The 19,841-nt window shown below is 35.9% G+C and overlaps 1 protein-coding gene across 3 annotated transcripts in view; it reads right to left on the minus strand.

Annotated features, from left to right (window-relative positions):
* Nucleotides 1–517: 517 nt before the first annotated feature.
* The window catches only part of dia (diaphanous related formin 1), a 513,998-nt gene continuing 494,674 nt past the window's right edge, over nt 518–19,841 (minus strand). For all 3 annotated transcript variants that reach the window (XM_067134775.2, XM_067134773.2, XM_067134774.2), the window contains 2 exons: nt 15,431–15,512; nt 518–2,596 (listed from right to left, as the gene is read on the minus strand). In XM_067134775.2, the coding sequence (XP_066990876.2) occupies nt 2,575–2,596; nt 15,431–15,512 (104 nt within the window). In that variant the 3' untranslated portion in view covers nt 518–2,574. The remainder of the gene's footprint in view (nt 2,597–15,430; nt 15,513–19,841) is intronic.

The raw sequence follows: 19,841 nt of genomic DNA on the forward strand, positions 1-19,841 counted from the left end.
AACATATGCCACTAAATTCTAAAGATTGGAAATTAAATACTTCAAATTAATAATAATAATAATAATAATAATAATAATAATAATAATAATAATAATAATAATAATAATACATTAAATATAATAATAGTTAACTGCCGTAACAAGTGAAATTAATTTATAATAATAATATGAAGAAGCATGAGAAGAAGAATTTACAATATTATTTCTGAGCATAATAATAATGATGGTGAAAAATGAAATTAAAATATTAAATCAATCATGATTAAGTGTTACGATAATGATGATCTCCACCGATGAAAATAATGATAATAATAAACTTATTTTTCTTTTTTGAATTATTTTGGATGATGATGTTGATGGAGACTAGGGCAGTAAGCTGGCGAAATGATGTAATAATGTCAAGTTATTGTAAATAATAAGCTAACATTATGATGTTAAATGTGATGGCGAATCCCTACATCTGGAGGTTTAGGTAAGAGTCCCTTTGTCGTTTCCTTCCATTAACAGTAGCATATCTTGGGTTAGGAATCCAGGGATGGTATTGTAAAATCCCGGATTGGTCTCATCTCAATAAAGGTGGAGGCGATGACATAATTCATGTGATAGCGCCCACCTTGCTAACAGGTAAATGGTCTCTACTATAACTGGTTGTGATGTTGTCACGAGGGTCGTATTTCAACCCTTGGCAATCAACGGTTCAACCGCCCAAGTGGATGGGTCAAATTTATTATGTAAATTTTCAGGAATGATTTGCCAAATTATAGGCAAAATAAGGGTCAACAAATTTTTGTTTGTGTGTTTCAGAAGATAATTTAAATAAAACGCTCCTTAATCATTTGCAAGGAAACAGTTCCAAGTTCTTGTTCTTGTAGAATAGTAAACCCTTGGTGACCATTTAAAATATCCATCCCCTTTCCTAGGACGGAGCCTTCCATTTTTCCTTGATCTGTTTTTAATGTGATTATATTTTTTTTATGATGAGCCTTAAAGTTAATAATGGCGCCCATATATTTAATTGGAGATTCCGTATCTTCATATTTTTCATTATTTATTTGCGTTAGATTCGAACCCCTGTACTTTGAAGGCTACACTACATCACTGAAATAATAATACATTATTTACTTTTACAAAGCAAAGATTGTGGCACTCTCTTTACACCCATATCTATACTTTCATATTTTACTACACTATATCAATATTTTTCAATTATGAACAACATGAGACAAGCCCATGACCAGGGCTTTATAAGAAGTAGGAGAAAAGTTCAATATGAACCTGTTATAATTTAACAGATGTCCATTTTAATGTGTACAAAATCTAGCAGAACAGAGTGAAGAAGAGAAAGTTTAAAGTACTGTAACACTGGTCAAGCTCTATTAGCTTCAAATTTGAAAATCTACCTTTTCAAAACCCAAACAGCAGTTTATCCAGTTGTTGACTTAGTAATACAACAGACACTGCAAATAGGGCTAGATGCCCTGGCAGAATTGAAGGTTCAGGTTTATAGGTAACTAAGTAAAACAAAATAAAAATGAGTGCATTTGACCAATGAGTAGATTGGGAAGTTCTGAGTGGGTTTAGCATTGAAAACCTACCTATCTGGTGCCAAATTCAATTATTTTGAGAATTACCACCACTAATATTGTACAGGGTAGTTTAAATAACTGGTTAAACAATGTATAAAAATTAGTTAACAGCCTTTACAATATGTCTCTTACTGACGATAAAACTATTTTCTTTACTGTCATAGACTGGTAACTCCAGTGGCCGTATAAAATACTGTAGATAAATAGCACCTTTCTTTTTCCGGAGAAGGTGAGGGAGCTTTGGTTTATGTTCAATTAGCCCCACCTTCATCCTTGGACTACAGGTGTAATTGATGAGAAAAGCACTGTACACAAGCATACACATAGAAAATACCAAATCATAACAGATAAAATAAAAATTATTAGTTGATGGATCCACTGATCCTACAAACCCCTCAATATTTTCAACAAGTAAGACATTACAAGCAGTGGTTTTATATACACACACATTAAAACAAAAGAAACTGTTTATACTAACTGACACACTTGAAGCATTTTTTGAACTTTGTTTTGATTTGGAATGTTAGTTAGATTGTTAGTTATGAAGTACTTCTAGGAAGGTTCATTGAGATATAGTTAGTGAGACCAAGACATTGTTAATTTGGTTTGTAATAAAGTATGTAGTATTTTGTTTACCATATTTAGATATCAGTCTAATTATAACAAAATTGAACCACAGCCAAATATTTAGTCCAAGGTTACAATATATTTACATCAGTACAGCATGGATAAATTCAGTTGTCCACAGCAATATGACCCAGGCATCATTCCTCTTCATGGCCAGCCATGGAGTGTTTGGAAGGTTTCTCCTAACCTTATGTAATATACAATGATAATAGTGAATGGATGCTTGGTTTGTACTTGCCAGTATGAACTTACAATTTCATTACTTTCCCCTCTCCAACTGCTCCTGACTGTGCAGGAGGAAGTAATGCAGTTAGAGTGGACGGATTCAGAATTCTGCTGTACCACCACAGCATCCCTTTTGCTACGCTGTGCTCAGCAGTTCACTGGAAAAGCAAGAGGACGACATAGGTACAAAAACTGACTGTCAATCTGCACATGATTTAACACATTAGTAAATTCCAAATTAATGTTCTTATCTAGAAGATAAATATAAAGACGACAATAAAGGATCACATATAAATGGCTGCTAAAATGATGATTTGTAAAGATTTTTCAATCTACAGTACAGTAGAGTCTTGTTCAACCAACCTTCGCTTATCCAACATTCCGTGTTATCCAACACTGGTAGACTTAATTTGAACTTTTGGTGGAGACTAAATTCTGGGACACCTGGTGTGGAGGGTGCGACCATGGGACAAGCACTGGCCTGACTGCTGGCGGTAGGACAGTTTTCTTCTTAAGGACAGGTGCAGCAAGTCTTCAGTCACTGTTCAGTGTAGTATTGGTTGGGTGTGGATGTTATAGTTTTCATATCCTCTGTGAATGTGGCAAGTAAACTGAAGAAAGTGATTGTTTCTATTGAAGACAAGTTGAGTATGCTAAAAAGACTGGACAAAGGGAAAACTTCAAAAAAGTGGCTTCAGATTATAGTGATGGACGTGTTACAGAGGGAGACTGGAAAAAAAAGAGGGAAGAAATTGAAAAGTGGTGGTCTACCACAGCAATAAGTGATGCACTGGAAATTAGAAAAACAATGAAAAAATGTGAGTACAAAAAAGTACGTGAAGCACTATTTCTTTGGTTCACTCAAAACTGGGAAAAGGGCCTGCCAATATCTGGCCCTATTCTGCAAGAAAATGTGGTGTATTTCCAGAAAGAGTTTAATGAAGGGGACCCTAATTTTACTGCCAGTATTGGGTGGCTTGATAGGTGGAAAAAACGGTACAATATCAGGCATCTTAATGTCCGTGGAGAAAAACTGTCAGCTAAATCCGATGAGGTTGTGAAATATAAAAAGGAATTTCAAGAAATAATTTTTGCTCAAGGATTAACCGGTGATCAGTTTTTTAATTGTGATGAGACTGGGCTAAATTTCAAGATGCTGCCATCAAAAACGCTCGCAGCCCAAGCCGAGACATGTGCACCTGGCTACAAGCTTAGTAAGGAAAAAGTTACTTTTCTTGCCTGTAGTAATGTTACTGAGAACTTAAAAATGCAAAATTGCTTATGATCAGTAAAGCAAAAAATCCTAGGGCATTTTAAACATTTCTGTTAATGCTCTTCCAGTCCATTACACAAATCAAAAGGCTGCCTGGATGTCTGCTGACATCTTTAAAGACTGATTTTCTACACTGTTTGTTCCAGATGTGGAAACATTTCTAGTTTCAAACAATCTCCCTAGAAAAGCTCTTCTTCTACTAGACAACGCTCCATCACACCCAAATGAAGAACAACTGAGAAGTGGTGACATCATAGTCATGTTCCTCCCACCTAACGTGATGTTATTATGCCAGCCAATGGAGGAAACTCCTTTCATCCCTGATAGAGGATATGTACATTGGCAATCACATGATAGAAAAGTTAAAATGAATCAACATGAAAGACGTGGCATACTGGATAGCGCAGTTGAAGTTGAAACAACGACATTAGCAAAGTCTTGGAACATATTGTTGAGGAGGTGGTACAAGAAGTCATGGAAAACATTGTTCCTTTACTGAATTTCATTCCTGGCTGTGAGAATACTACGATTCAAGATGTAAGTGGTGTGCACAAGATCAGCTGTTTGAACTATCTGACCCTGATATTATTGATTTTGTGAATGTTAACGAAAATGAGAACGGTGAAGAAGAAGAAGAACGAGGCATTGCAAACCAAATGGAGAAAACAATGACTCACAGTGAAAGATTAAATGCATTGGAAATGGCATTAATCTACGTTGAGCAACAGCCGGAAGCAAGTGCAACGGAGGTGTTAATTTTTCGTCGATGGCAGGATCTTGCAGCAAGAAAATGTGAATCAGAAGGCAAGCAGACTTGTTGACAAGTTTCTTTTCGTAAGACATTTGGAATGTTTTCGTTCAACACTGCATGTACTGTACAATTGAAGTGATAATTCAATAAAATAGAGTACCGTAAAATGTATCATTGTTTTAGTAATACAGTGTAGCCTTCCTGTTTTAGTTTATTTTCAAAGTTATTCTGTATTATCCAACATTTTCGGTGATCTTACGTACTCCACGTCCCGTTTAGGTCAGATAATCAAGACTATACTGTACATGATTTATATTTTCCATCCTGCTAATAATAGACTAATGTAGCCATTCCCAAACTGCGGTCCGCGGACCCCTCGGGGGGGTGACGGACGGACGATAATCCAAGGGGTCCGCAATAATAATGTAAATTGTATTTGAAGAGTGAAGTTATATTGTACCCCACACAATTCATAGACCATTATACTAAATTTAGTAACTATGTCTTCACTGTTGTATAACTTACATACAATATATGTAACTCTTAACGTGGCTGAAGGATGGTACAAGTTACCAGCGAAAAAAAAACCGAGAGAAATACTACAAGGCTGTGTGTAAGTGATGTAATTATGAGACACTTGGAATTTCTAGTATCTACATTCAGACCATATTTTCCGCCTCTGATTGAGATTAATTTCGTGGATCAGAAGTCTCTTCTTTGAAACCGGACATCAACTGCCCTCCCCTGAGGAAGATAAACTTGCTGAAGTATCTTCGAAGAGACAAAGTTGAAGTATGATGTGGGTGCAGAATCATATGGAGTGGCATGTTTAGCTCCAGGAAGTTCCATGAATGTATCACAACTCCACGTCTCTCTTGATGTTTGGGTCCATAAGGAATGTCTACAACCTACAACCCCCCCGCGCGATTTCCTTTCTAAATTCCCGATTGTTTCATAATATGTTATTTATTTATTTATTCATCTATTTATTTACTGATTCATTTATTTATTTAGTTATTATACATATATCTTGTAAATACATATGATTGCATGTTCCGTTGGGCTGTACCTCAGTTATGGCCACGGCGGTTTCCTTCCCACTCATAAGCCTTTCCTATCCCATCGTTGCCAAAAGACCTATGTGTCGTTGAGATGTAAAACAAATTGTAAACAATAAATATTAGATATAAAAATCAAAAGTACTAATATTGCGAATGGACTTCACTTTCTCCATTAGCTTCATTATCTTTCCATGTTATCGTAGTTTGTATGCTCAGCAATTAAACTAATTTCTCCCCCATCACATTTCCATAAGGAAATCGGAAAAAATCAGCTAACCTTGCTTGTAAGGTCACATTCATGCTTTCATCAAAACATACTGCATAAATGTCAGAGTTATCCAAATTAGCTTTCAACTGGTCTGAAACTTCTTCACTCATTTTTATTAGTCTATCCTTGACAGCAGTTCAGGTGGCTGGCATTCCTTTAATTCTGTTAATTATTAGTTGTTTGTTAGGGAAGTTTTCAAATAATGTGTCGGACGTCAATAAGACAGTTTCTTTCAACAACTCACTGTCAGAAATCGTTTTCCCATGCATGCTGTACTATGCAGTGAGACAGATGTAAACAGCCGCACTGATATTATTCCTTGGCCGGAAAGATGATACAAAAGAACTTGTTTGTTTTGTGTAATGTTCGATATTTTGTGAAACGAACTCTCTTCTTTCTTCTTTTGAAATGGAACAAACATTTGAATGATCAGTCTCGAAATTGCACTTTACATTAAATGTGGGGGATACAATAATTGGTTTCCAACACAGGCAACACATCTTTCTATCAGTCCGAATTCCTTTGTCCAGAGTTCTTGAAAAGTACGATCACCACCTTTGCTAAGTTTCTGTTCTTTTTGGCACCGAAAATATGTTTGCGATATTCGTATACAAAACCACCAGAAAACGACACTCTCTCACTTGACTTTCGGACCTATCAGTGTAGCAGTGTTGCCATATTGCACGTCCGAATGGAAGTAGTATTTAGATTTTCGATATTTATTTCTTACACGTGAAACACTGTAAGATATGTATTGTCTGTAGTACAAGACGTATATATAAAATATTATTATGTTCTTGTGGCATGCCACCGAAATCGTGTTCGCGTGTCATTAGGTGACACGCGTGGCATAGGTTCGCCATCCCTGCCCTATACCCTACATGCTCTCACATAAATGAAAATGAAGTACAGACAGAGACCTAATCTAGAGGTTTATCTTCGGCTTCAGTGACTTCTTCTTCTTCTTGAGGCGCCTTCTCCTAGCGGAGGTTGGCGGTCCACATAGCCAGCTCCGGGCGTGATGTTGCAGCATGGAAAGCATCTTCTGAAGTGTAGTTGTGCCATCTTCGGATGTCCTTCAGCCATGAATTCCTCCTCCTGCCAACAGACCTTTACCGCTGTATTTTACCTTCAATGATGAGTTGTAATAGCTGGTACTTCTAGCCTCTCATAATGTGCCCTAGATATTGGTTTTTTTTTTTTTTTACAGTAAGTAACAGTTCTTTTTGTTTCTCCATACAATGAAGGACTTCGTCATTTGAAATTTTTAGCACCCAAGGTATTAGGAGTAGGCGGCGATATAGATACATTTCAGTGACTACATTTGTAAAACGTTTGGTGTTTGAAAAACAGCACCATCCGTCGCATTGATCCAATAACCGACACAAGTTAATTTTTTCAAGCAAGTTTCCAGATCCAGGCTATTGTAATAATAATAATAATAATAATAATAATAATAATAATAATAATAATAATAATAATAATAATAATAATGTTATTTGCTTTACATTCCAAACTTCTATTGTAATTATTAGTCGAGGGTCTAATGGGTGTAACAGAAGGTTCATCAATCAAATAATATCTAAAATTCAAAATAAACCAAAATCTACTCTTATTCAGTTTTCATCTTCAACTACGATTCCGTATACCAAATAACAAACTTTTTAAAAAAACACACTGTAAATAAAGCGTTCAGGACAATCAACGACAATCTTTCTGATTTCCATAATCCAGGGTCCGTCAATAAATCTGACAAGTTTGGTAAAACAGGTATTTACAGACTGCAGTGCCAGTCTTGTTTAGCATGTTACATTGGACAGACCGGCAGGAGCTTTAACACTAGATACATCAAACATATTATTGCGGTCAAACATAACAGGAATTCTGCCATACACTTCTACACATGCACAAATCTAACCACAATTTTTCCGATATAGGTAAAGACTTGTAAATCACTGAAATTATGAAAAAGGGACCTCTGCTCAATATCACAGAAATGTTTTATATATCTTTGGATCAACGAGTCAATTTTAATCACAATCTGAATGAATCTATCGAGAAAACAAACATCCTTTATGAGGTTATTCACCCCTTTATTCTTAAGACATACTGTTGATATATCTTCATTTCTTGCTCGTTACACTGGTTTAGGTAATCAAATTATACCATTGAAACACCAGCTTCATTCACACACAACCATTTAATACACACACATGGCAATTCAAAACATCCAAAGAATAAAACAAACGAAGATAAACCACTCGACTAAATTAATATGAATTACCAACACATAACCTCAATGTTGTTTTTCCTTAAAATATGTACAAGATGTGATAATGACATTTTATTTTTATGAGAAAACCTCCACATTCCAACACTCCCCCTTTTCTCAAAAAAATAAAATACTACACTTCAATCAATTGTCCTCTCATCGCAAACCTATAAGCTTATACAAACTCTTAAGCTTGTTGCATGATAAATTCTTTGTGAACAAGTCTGCAGCATTTCTCTCTGATGCTACATATAAAAACTCAATGAAACCCTTTTCTACTAGTTCTCTACTTACATGGTACATGGTGACAATATGTTTTGACCTTTCACTCACAAAATTGTTTTTACTCAATTTAATTGCTGCTGCATTGTCAGCAAAAACTTTACAAGGTATATCCATAAACCTTTCCAGCCCTAGCTCTGACAGCAAACTTCCTACTGCACTGCGATAAATGGTACAATCAAATTCCTGCTCATCATTTTCAGCTGCTGAATACTCACTTGGTAAAATAATCTTACTCAGTTTACAGTCACTCATGGAAAAATCAGCAAGTAATTTGTCAATGTATAAACTTTGACTCAACATAACTCCTCCTTTTGTCTGTTCTATTTTTATTGACAATACGTTTGTTGCTTTCCCTAGATCTTTAATCTTTAACTCATCTACCAACCTTATTTTAACCAACTTAACAACCTCTTTGTCACCTATTAGAAGTATGGCGTCAGCATACAAGCCAATAATACAACACTCCTTTTCCTATCTTCCACTCCTTTACATACTCATACACACATGGTTCTTTGATACATCTCTTAAAATCTAGCTTCCTTATTATAGCATCAACACAAGCATTCCAGTCTTTACTCGAATTAGGCAGTCCATAGATGCTTTTCTTCAATTTACATACATAACTTTGGACATCCTTTTCTACGAACAATTCTGGTTGTTCCATGTACACAGTACAACTGATTTCACTGTTTAAGTAAGCACTAGTTACATCTAGATGTTCTACCGTCCAACCTTTACGTACTGCAATACCTATTATAACACATGACTCTGCTCTGGGATCTAACTTCCTGCTGTCCGCTCTCACAGCCCACGCCTGACATCCAAATACTTTCAATCTACCTATTTCTTCCTGATTAACCAAAGAGACTGAATTTCTGGTAACCTTTGTTGTGAATAGGTGATCAACATTTTGTGGGGCTTTTATGTAATTATTCATAGAATGATTATGTATTGTTAATCACTCTGGAGACGTTTTCTTTAAATGAAAATTAATGTATTCGAAGATGTTATGACAAGTTTGTCTCCATACTACTATACCTTCGAGAGTGCATCTTAATCTTTAATATCTTACTATCTGAAACATTGTGTGAAAATGGAGGAATGAACAAGTGGAAAATGACTAGTTCTATCCTTGGTTGATTATCTTTGGGAAGATAGCCATTTCTTAAGTCATGTGACCTGTTACCTTGGTAGGTGTATGTGATTATGATGTTTTGACATTTGACGGCTGATACGACTGTTGCTGGTGGACATATGACGTCTGTTGATTGAATGATTTTTGTTCTGGTTGTAGAATGTGAGTCTGAGTACGTCCTTCCTATTTCTGTGGTTCTTGGTGTTCTAAGGTATTAATATTTTAAATCTAAGTAATTATTTAACTTGGCGGCTTTTCATAATTAATTTCTCTCCTATGTTTTATTTTAATTACGCATTCCTGATCTGTTGTTTGTGGAACTTGGGGGATTTGTACCTGATCTTTTTCTGATTTATGTTGAATAATTTTTGAAGTAGTCAGAGAAAAACATTTTTCTACTTTACTATCATGGTGTAACTGAACCAAGATCTTGGGATTGGAACTTTCATTAAGTGCTACGTTTCTTAATTTATTTTGAAATAGATTCCTGATTTATCCTACGATTTGAATTGTGAAAGCAGTTTCTTTTAATTTTAATTTGAATCTAACATAATGTCCCACATATCTTAATTTAATTTAATCTTACATGCAAGACTTTTTCTTTCCTATTATTTAAGTTCCTGTTTAACCTCAATCTGTTATCATTACTTTTACTCAGTAGTAATTAATTATTCTTTAATTCACCTGACCTTGATGGGCTCAAGTAACTTCCAATCATTGTCATGACTTTCCATTTGGATAATCTTGGTAAGTGTATTATATTTTTTAATATCCTTGTTCTTACTGTCTCTAGTCGTGCAAATACTATTGTGCTATACCTCTTCGAAAGTACGCGATACATCCGACACTCTTACAAGATTTTCACCACATTTAAAGTATCAATTCTGACTCCCTTTCTTAACCTATTTGATGGTATGAACACGAATATGAACCAAATCATGTGTTTACATTTTTAACATATATTTTTATATCTATGGTTACTTCCACAGCATCATAGGAACTTTATAAGGTCCCCAACCACAAGTTTTTACATAATATTTTAAAACTCTGCTTAAAATTGTGCATATGTACCCAATTATTTGTGACTTTGGATGACTGGTTAAAAAGATACTGGAAGTTTTCCTGCTACTGATGTAATGTAGGGGGATGGCCTGTAGAGCCTCATACTTTCACTTTCTGTCTCAGCTGCCTGTGGTCAACGTACTACAGGAAGATGTACTGCAGTACATTTAAGGACAACACACAAACCATAAAAGCTGTATTGCACAGCTATTTTCTTCAGGTTGTCCAAGTTATTTCTGGGGTCGCTGGAGCCACCCAGGTTCATTTTGGTTTAGGCTGGGGGTTAAGACTGGATGCACTTATTAAAAAAATTGAGTTACAGAATAATTTTTGCTTCTAGGGAGGAAACTTTTGCTTTTAGAAGTGGAGAAATTTATGTAATGAAATTTTGGGTAATAGCGAAATAAACACACGTGAAGAATAGGGCAGAAGTTATTCCAAAATACTGAAAATATTTTAAAACTCTGCTTAAAATTGTGCATATGTACCCAATTATTTGTGACTTTGGATGACTGGTTAAAAAGATACTGGAAGTTTTCCTGCTACTGATGTAATGTAGGGGGATGGCCTGTAGAGCCTCATACTTTCACTTTCTGTCTCAGCTGCCTGTGGTCAACGTACTACAGGAAGATGTACTGCAGTACATTTAAGGACAACACACAAACCATAAAAGCTGTATTGCACAGCTATTTTCTTCAGGTTGTCCAAGTTATTTCTGGGGTCGCTGGAGCCACCCAGGTTCATTTTGGTTTAGGCTGGGGGTTAAGACTGGATGCACTTATTAAAAAAATTGAGTTACAGAATAATTTTTGCTTCTAGGGAGGAAACTTTTGCTTTTAGAAGTGGAGAAATTTATGTAATGAAATTTTGGGTAATAGCGAAATAAACACACGTGAAGAATAGGGCAGAAGTTATTCCAAAATACTGAAGATTTGGGTAATGGAGGTTCAAGATAGAGGTTCAACTATACGTACTGAGGAATAGTACATATTCTGATTCACACTTCAAGGCCATCATGTATCGTATGATGTAATAATACTCTTATCAATGCATTATCTCTGTCTCAAACTATACAAGACTGGGTGAGTTGGCCATGCGGTTAGGGCCGCACAGCTGTGAGCTTGCATCCAGGATATAGTGCATTTAAACCCCACTGTCGGCAGCCCTAAAGACGGATTTCTGAGGTTTCCCATTTTCACCCCAGGCAAATGCTGGGGCTGTTCCCTAATTAAGGCCATGGCCGCTTCCTTCCCACTCCTAAGCATTTCCTACCCCATCGTCGCCATAAGACTTATCTGCGTTGGTGTGACGTAAAAAAAAAAAAACCACCTCAGCAAAGCATGTTTCATAAGGTTAAGAGGAAGGATTGTGTTATGGTTTATTATAGTCTGGATGGTTCTATTCAAGAACTGCAGCACCATAATAATTTAACATTCTAATACTTGTAGAACAAGTTCTGAGTTCTGTGTATTCAGACAGTACATCCAACAAAGGTGGATCAAATATAAATGGGAATTATTTTTTAAAATTTATTGCATCAACAAAAACAAAATACACATATAGAGATAAATTTTCCACATAGTATCATGCCATTGATACACATTTCCTCCATCAGATTGGTAAGTTTTTTTGATGCCGTCCTGATAGAAAGAAGAGGGACGTGCGCGGAGCCAGTTGCGCACAAACTCTTCTATACTTGCATCATCATCGAACCGCTGTCCACCTAGGTCCAAACAGATGGTAGTCGCAGGAGGGTGTTCCAGAGGTGTCCAGTGAATTTCCTCCAGTTTTCCCCACGTCGAAGTGGCAGTATGCGGCCTTGCATTGTCAAGAAGAAGAATGACGTTTCGGATTGGTTGCCGGAGTCACTTGTTGTGATACGCAGCTTTTACTTAATCCAAAAGCAGCAGTAATAGGTTGCATTAATTGTCCTTTGTTTGTGAAGAAAATCCACCAGCAAAACACCCATAGAGTCCCACAAAATGGTTGCAAGCACATTTCCAGCAGATGGGTGTGTTTTGGCCTTGACTGGACCTGCTTCATCTCTTCGCCGCCACTCCATGCTTGCTTGCTTTAACTCTGGGATGTAATGATGCACCCAAGTTTCATCACAAGTCACAATACAACGCAAGAAATCCTCTCCTTCCCCCTCGTAACGATGCAGGAGTCTCTGACAAACTTCCTGGCGTAAAGATTTTTGTTCCTGGTTGAGGAGATGAGGACCACCTGGGAGATAATTTTCTGAAATGGAGTTCATCTTGGATGATGGTCTGAACTCTTCCGTAACTTATTCCTACAACTAAAAACCATTTGCAAATTTTTTTTGCCGATCTTCACCAATAATGTCACGAATGTTATCTGCAGTGATGCTTGTTCGCGGTCTTCTTTTAGCCCACTCATACACTTGAGTCTGTGAAAGTGTTTCTTCCCCAGACTGTGCATGGAGCCATCGCAAAATTTTGGAAGGTTTGGTGCCCTCTTTTGCAAGAAATTTGATAGCGATGCATTGCGCAACAGACGTGTGCACCTCTTGCTCACTCATGGCATGATGAAGCAGCCCATCTCTCCACTGTTGTTTGTGTATACAAACCCCTTCTCAAGGCACCCCCACCAACATCCTGGCAAAGCAATGCCTCAGAATTATTACTAACAGCACCGGTGTATTCAAATTCCTGTTTATATTTGATCCACCTTTGTATAAGAGCTGCAGTTTCTACGGCAAAGAATAGAGCTGATGTGTCAATACAAACCAATGAAACTGTTTACTCAAAGCAAGACAATATGCATTCATCTCTGGTCGGTTGAACCACACCATTGTCTTGCATGTCTCTCAAGGTGCTAAAAGAAAATTACCAGGGAGATGGGAAGGCCCTCTGTAATGCATAATAATAAGGGAAGATTTGATATATACACACACTAGCTGTAGTACCCGACGTTGACGGGACAATTATACAGCATGTGCAAAGTTATCTAACTCCCCAGCTATTTTACGCCATTATTGAGGCATGCTGTTTTACTCAGGACATTGCAGTAACTCCACCTATCTATCTATCTATCTATCTATCTACAAATCATATCACAACAGTGGTCAATATATTGTTATTGTTGATCAGTTTTATGAGCTTTCAGTATGGTAGGCCTTGATATTTGGTTTTCTTCCGACTCAGTGACATTAGGGCATCTAACGTAAAGGAAGTCCTTCTTTCTGTCATGATTCCATCTTGTCTTATTCTTCAAGCAAACATTCCTTTATGATTTTTTCTAAACTTTTTAATCATCTTCACAATTTTCCTTGTTGATATGGACTGATAACCACACGGTTCTATACCTTAAGACATTCATTACAAAAATCATTGCCAGTTAACATGATTAAACAATATTTGCATGTTAGCAATGCTCAGCGTTGATATGTACTAAGCAACAAAAATCTAAACTCATGAATTCTATTATCATGGTATGGTACTTATATTCTCTGTAACTTTTGTTATGTAATAATTTTTGATAGAACCAATGACATAGGTATTTAAAAAATTTAATTTCAGAAACCTTCCCTTAAACTAACATTTTGTTCAGCATGAATTAAAATTATTTACAGCCTAGATTGTAGTACCTTATTTCCAGACTTTACATATAAATTTTCATTCAATTCTGTTCAAGCATTTTCACGTGATTCGGCGTTGATATGGACTTAGCAATAAAAATTAATTAATATCTCTATTATCATAGACAGTATGGTAAAATTGTACAAGAAATAAATGATTGGAAATTTAATTTTATACAACTTTCGTTATGGAGTATTTATCGATAGGACCACTAATAGCATAAATATTTGGGAACAATTTAGACCTTCCCCCACTAAACTATCATTTTACTCAGTGTGAATACAATTATTTATATCCTAGATTGTAGGGCCTCATTCCCCAACTTTACATACCGATTTTCATTAAATTCTCTTCAGCCATTTTCTTATGATGTACATACTTACATACATACATACATACATACATACATACATACATACATACATACATACATACAGAGATGATGAGAAATTAAAAAGTACATTTCCTTGTTACTGTGGACACGTCCAATAAAGAAATTCCTTTATTTTTAAATTCTGAGCAATGTACAGACAAAACTTTTATTTTATATATACAGATATATGATAGTCATCTACAAATCTGATGTACACCTGGGAAACAACCTATCACAGAGTGTGTTCGTGCACAATACGTGCTCAACTCCCAGAATCATGGTATGGAGAACCAGATATACAGGTCTCACTTGATTTTAGTGTTTGTGAGTGAACATAACACCATACCAGGTATGTTTAGAACATTGTTCAACTGATGCTGCTGCTATCTATACAACAGGAGAGCACTGCACTATTCTAGGAGGATAATACCTGCCCACATGCTGCCCATGCTACTCGACATGCTTTGTAACATGCTGGACAACTTCAAAAGCCAGAATAATCACCAAACCTCATTCTTGATGGGTTAACTCCTGACTAATTTTGTAAGATAACCTAGAAGTCCTGCAGAATTATGTGAACAAGTGCAAGTGTTGCTGAATAATGTATAGCTGGATGATGATTGCTTCTCCCATGATAGTCCACATGAATAAGTACAGGATGTGTGTGTATGTACCTAAAGATGTTACCCAGCGAACAATATGATATTCTGAGTACTGTCAGACACTGAATACTTCAAAACCTGTGCATACTGTACTGTAAACCTGAAAAAGTAATCTTCAATAAACTGAAACTCGCATTCTTGCATGAAAGGTGTTGCAATCATCCCCTCCCCACACACACGCACACACACAAAAAGAAACAATGAATGTGTTCAATAATAGGCACCAACAAAGATCTTATGATACTTACTTGGAAAGTTCTCTTCCAGACAAGGAGTTCCCAACAAGGCCCGTTCTTGATCTGCTGCGGTTTAATTGTGCTCGACGCTCAGCTGTAATGTTGAAAGAAGATATTCTAAGAATACATATTAATGAAAATAGGAGTTGTTATGGGGGGAAATCTCCACACAATTCTTGTGCAAGTATTTATCCTGTTTTTACTTAAATGAATAAATATACATAGTCTGATTCTGAACAATGATACTTGGCAGAAATGCTCTAAAATTGCTAACTAATATTCGTTATGCTTACAAATAACCTTAAATCTTTGCTTTTGACCTTTCAAACCACCAATTACACCTCCCATTTATGCCTAACCATAAAATGATTGCTCTCTATGATGTTTATTGCATCACACATGTATTTAACTCAACAGCATAAATTCAATAAACAGAACCAAGTGCTAAATTAGAATATTATTTTATATCAACAGATAATCATAAGGATGTAGAAACAATAGCCTCCTCACTTTCATCATAACTATCCGACCTACTTTAGTCGACTCTGGCTCTCTTCCAACCCTGACAGTGCATGGTGACAGACCATGAAGTGGCCTGTGCAGTAGTAGTATTCTGAATTAAAGTGTGGGAGTGAAAAAGAAAAAAAGAGTCATGTTAGTGATATGGACATGTGTTATACCTGCAGGGATAAGAAAATTAATGAACATACGATAATTACATGGTCTAAGAATCAAAAACATGATGGACATGAAATCTTCGATGAAATGGCTGTCAAACATATGGATACTAAAATTCGCCAAATGAAGTCCGAGATGGCTACGAAGGGGGAAATGATTACATTATTAAGATGAGATAGTAAAAAGCACAAGGAAAAAATCTGTTGTCTTCATAAACGTGACATCATAATAGAATAGAAGAAAAAAGAATACCAGACACTTCAGGAAGTACTGCAAGTGAAAGCAGCCCCAATGATATCACGTGACAAAAGTTATGCATTGCCTACAGCAGTGAGAGTCTTGCAAATTCAGAAGAATATAGTGGAGTGTACAGAAGAGAGTTCTAATAAACAGAGTAAATGAAATATTTTGGAGTGTAGAAGGCCTAAGGAGGTAATTTCGCAGACTTGATGATTGCATAAACTTGTCAATGATAGAGAATTAGGTGAAAATATGAACCAGTATTAAATAATGATTATATGAGTATTCAACCATCACTGTATTAAGTTAATAAAAATATTTCTCTACTCCCCAAAGACACAGTCCTGAAATAGTGTTTGGAGATAACGGACTAAGCTTTGGCAGTCTAGATAAGTACAGAAGTATTTTCATTAATACGGTGATTGCTGAATACTCATATAATCACTATTTGTTGATACTGGTTCATATTTTCACCTAACTCTATCACTGAAAAGTTTACATAACGTAAACAATACTGTACATATATACACATGATTTAAGTGATTTGATAGAATCTGAGGATGTTCTTGTAGAATGAAACAGGTTATTCTTTGTATAATAGTGTATATTCTTTTACAGGTATGTTAATAGTGTTATAATTTATACTGAAATATGTGCGTTTGACAGACTTTGCACGAATAGAAATTTTGGTATCGGACTACCTATCTGACCCAACTAAGAAGTCCGATTCCGGTTTAAAATACTTGACGTGGCCTGTTCACTATTATCATGTCTCTGCACTTGATCTGAAGGTCTTTAATCCGTATGCCCCCTACTTTCCTATTCCCCTTGATTAGAGTGTCTGTTTCCCCTTCTGTAATTACCACCCTGATTCCCTTGCCTAGAATGACTGAAATTATGATTATTCCTATCTCCACCTAGCTTATTACCTTGTCTCACATTATTCCCATAATTCCTACCTTCACTTTTCCTAGTCCCATCCTGCCCTTCCAAAGCATCAAAGCTCTCTAAAAGCTGCTCTATTCCTTAATTGTAATGATATTCTGAATACATGCAGCTAATCTGACCTTCTCAGGAAAATGCCTCAACATCTCGCGGACTATAGGTTATCACCCTCCGATGCTAGACCTTCAATATTCTGGCTGATCAGAACATGCGCCAAGAAATACTCCGTCATAGACACACCTTCCTGAGCTCTACGTATATTTGCTAAATTCATCTAAACTCGAAATACCCTGTCTATAAACTTGAAACCAAGATCTCGCGTCTCCAACAAATACAACATCCAACATTTCATCAACCATATTCCACTCAATAAAACCATCGTCAAGATTCTTGGAAAACCATTCCTCCACTGTTTTCAAGAATTCCATCAGATTAAACTGCCGACCATTAAACTTGGGTAATTCAGAGTCCTTCATACAAGATACGTACCTACTACATATACTACTACCTACTTGAATTTGACAGATCTCCTGGTTTAACTTCACAGGACATGCTTTAATTCCTTCTTCCACTACCATTCTGGCATTTCCTTCTACTGACTTGAGGTCTTCTAATGACTTAAGGTCTTTTTCCAATTTCTCATTCTTCCCATCTATTTGCTTCGCTAAAACATTCTGATTGGTTTTAATTCTATCTATTTCTTTGACTTTTATCTTCCACACTATTTTTATTCTCTTATCACATTCCTTGCTGTTTACAACAAATTCCTTCCTAACTACATTAAATCAGCATTCAATTTTCTCAGCCAGTTCGAAGCATTGAGCTTCTACCTTATTGTTGACTTTCTGAATTTCCCTGCTTTGATGGCCAAACTTCTGGTTTAATTCATCTATTCTACCATTCACAGCACTGCTTAAACTATCAATTTTACTAGACAATTCAACACTCAGGGAATATAACTCCTCACTCCGACTCTCAATCTTACTGGACAATTCCATACTAAATTAATTTAATTCACTATTAATACTGTATATTTCATTACTTAAAAAACTCAATGCACTCTTCAACTCTTTACCCTGACTATCAATCTTACTGGACAATTCCGTATTTTGGATAAGAAGCAACTGAAGCATGCTACGAATGGAAGCCTCGTCTTGATACCCTACATTACAAGTCTGAGACGAGTTATTCGGTCCACCATCTTTCGTTGCCCATTGATCTTTCGTGCTATCAGCCATTTCGCTACTCTCACTTAAATTAGAGAGACTCAATGTGGTGGAATTCTTCTGACTTTTCTTATCCTGGTTCATAGTACCAACAACTTTAACAACCAATTTCTCAATTTTATAATACTCGACTTGCTAAAACATTTCTTCATACTCCAAATTACATATCACGTACATATAAAACACTTCACTGACATAGTTTTTAGAATTCCATCCACACCTGGCAAGTGCACCTACGCTTATGAGCCTAACAGATGTACCAATCATTCAGCTCCACGTTGGGCAGCCATTTGTAATATTACTGATTGACAATAAATAATAATAATAATAATAATAATAATAATAATAATAATAATAATAATAATAATAATAATAATAATAATAATAATAATAAAAATAATTCATAGTCATTGCACCATGCTTGGGTGTCATTTGTAATTTATGTGAATAACAATTAAAATAAGAATTATTAACCATTGCAATATGATTAAAATAATCAAATATGAATAAAATAAAATAACTCAAAAACTTAATAAAAATAATTAATCGAAATGTCCGTAGTATGGGTGCCAGAGTTCACATGCATAAATAGACCACAGCTTCCTCCTTCCCTCAGATGACACGTCTAGATTGATCCTGGCTAGCCAATCACGAGCAGATCCTCTGGTCAAGACCACGCCCTGAACCTCTTCCGGATCACATGACAATAACAGCATCAAAAGACACTGGGCTATTCATATGAGTCATACAAAGTTTACGACTCCAACATCAACAAGGCCATCTCATCGGACTCTGGGATGTCTGCATGACTAATACAAAGTTCCCGAGTTCAAAATAGCAATGTTTTCCCAGCCGTTGTACAAAACAAATTACTCATACCACATATGGAGACCCTTCCAGGTTAAAATATTAATAATAACATATACAAATGAAATAATAATAATAATAATAATAATAATAATAATAATAATAATAATAATAATAATAATAATAATAATAATAATAATAATAATAATAATAACAACAACAACAACAACAATATTATCTCATTTCTAAATACAGTGCAATGGTGTGATATATGTACTATCACAACCTTGATGGTAGCAGCATGATAGTAGTTTTGTTGGAAATTTATGGCGTTGAATTAAATCCGGGGCCTGGTCCAGTGGGTGTAATTGGCTGGGAAGAATTCAAAATGATAAAGGAAAAGGTCAAAGAAGCATGCCAGGACGAGCAAACAAGGGATTTAATTAGGGAGAAATCTAAGGAAATAAAAGAGCTAAAACAGTGGATCAAAGAAGAGTTGAATAGCCGGCCATACACGGAAAGGAATT

Source organism: Anabrus simplex, chromosome 1, assembly GCF_040414725.1.
Source record: "Anabrus simplex isolate iqAnaSimp1 chromosome 1, ASM4041472v1, whole genome shotgun sequence".
In the NCBI taxonomy this organism is placed as follows: domain Eukaryota; kingdom Metazoa; phylum Arthropoda; class Insecta; order Orthoptera; family Tettigoniidae; genus Anabrus; species Anabrus simplex.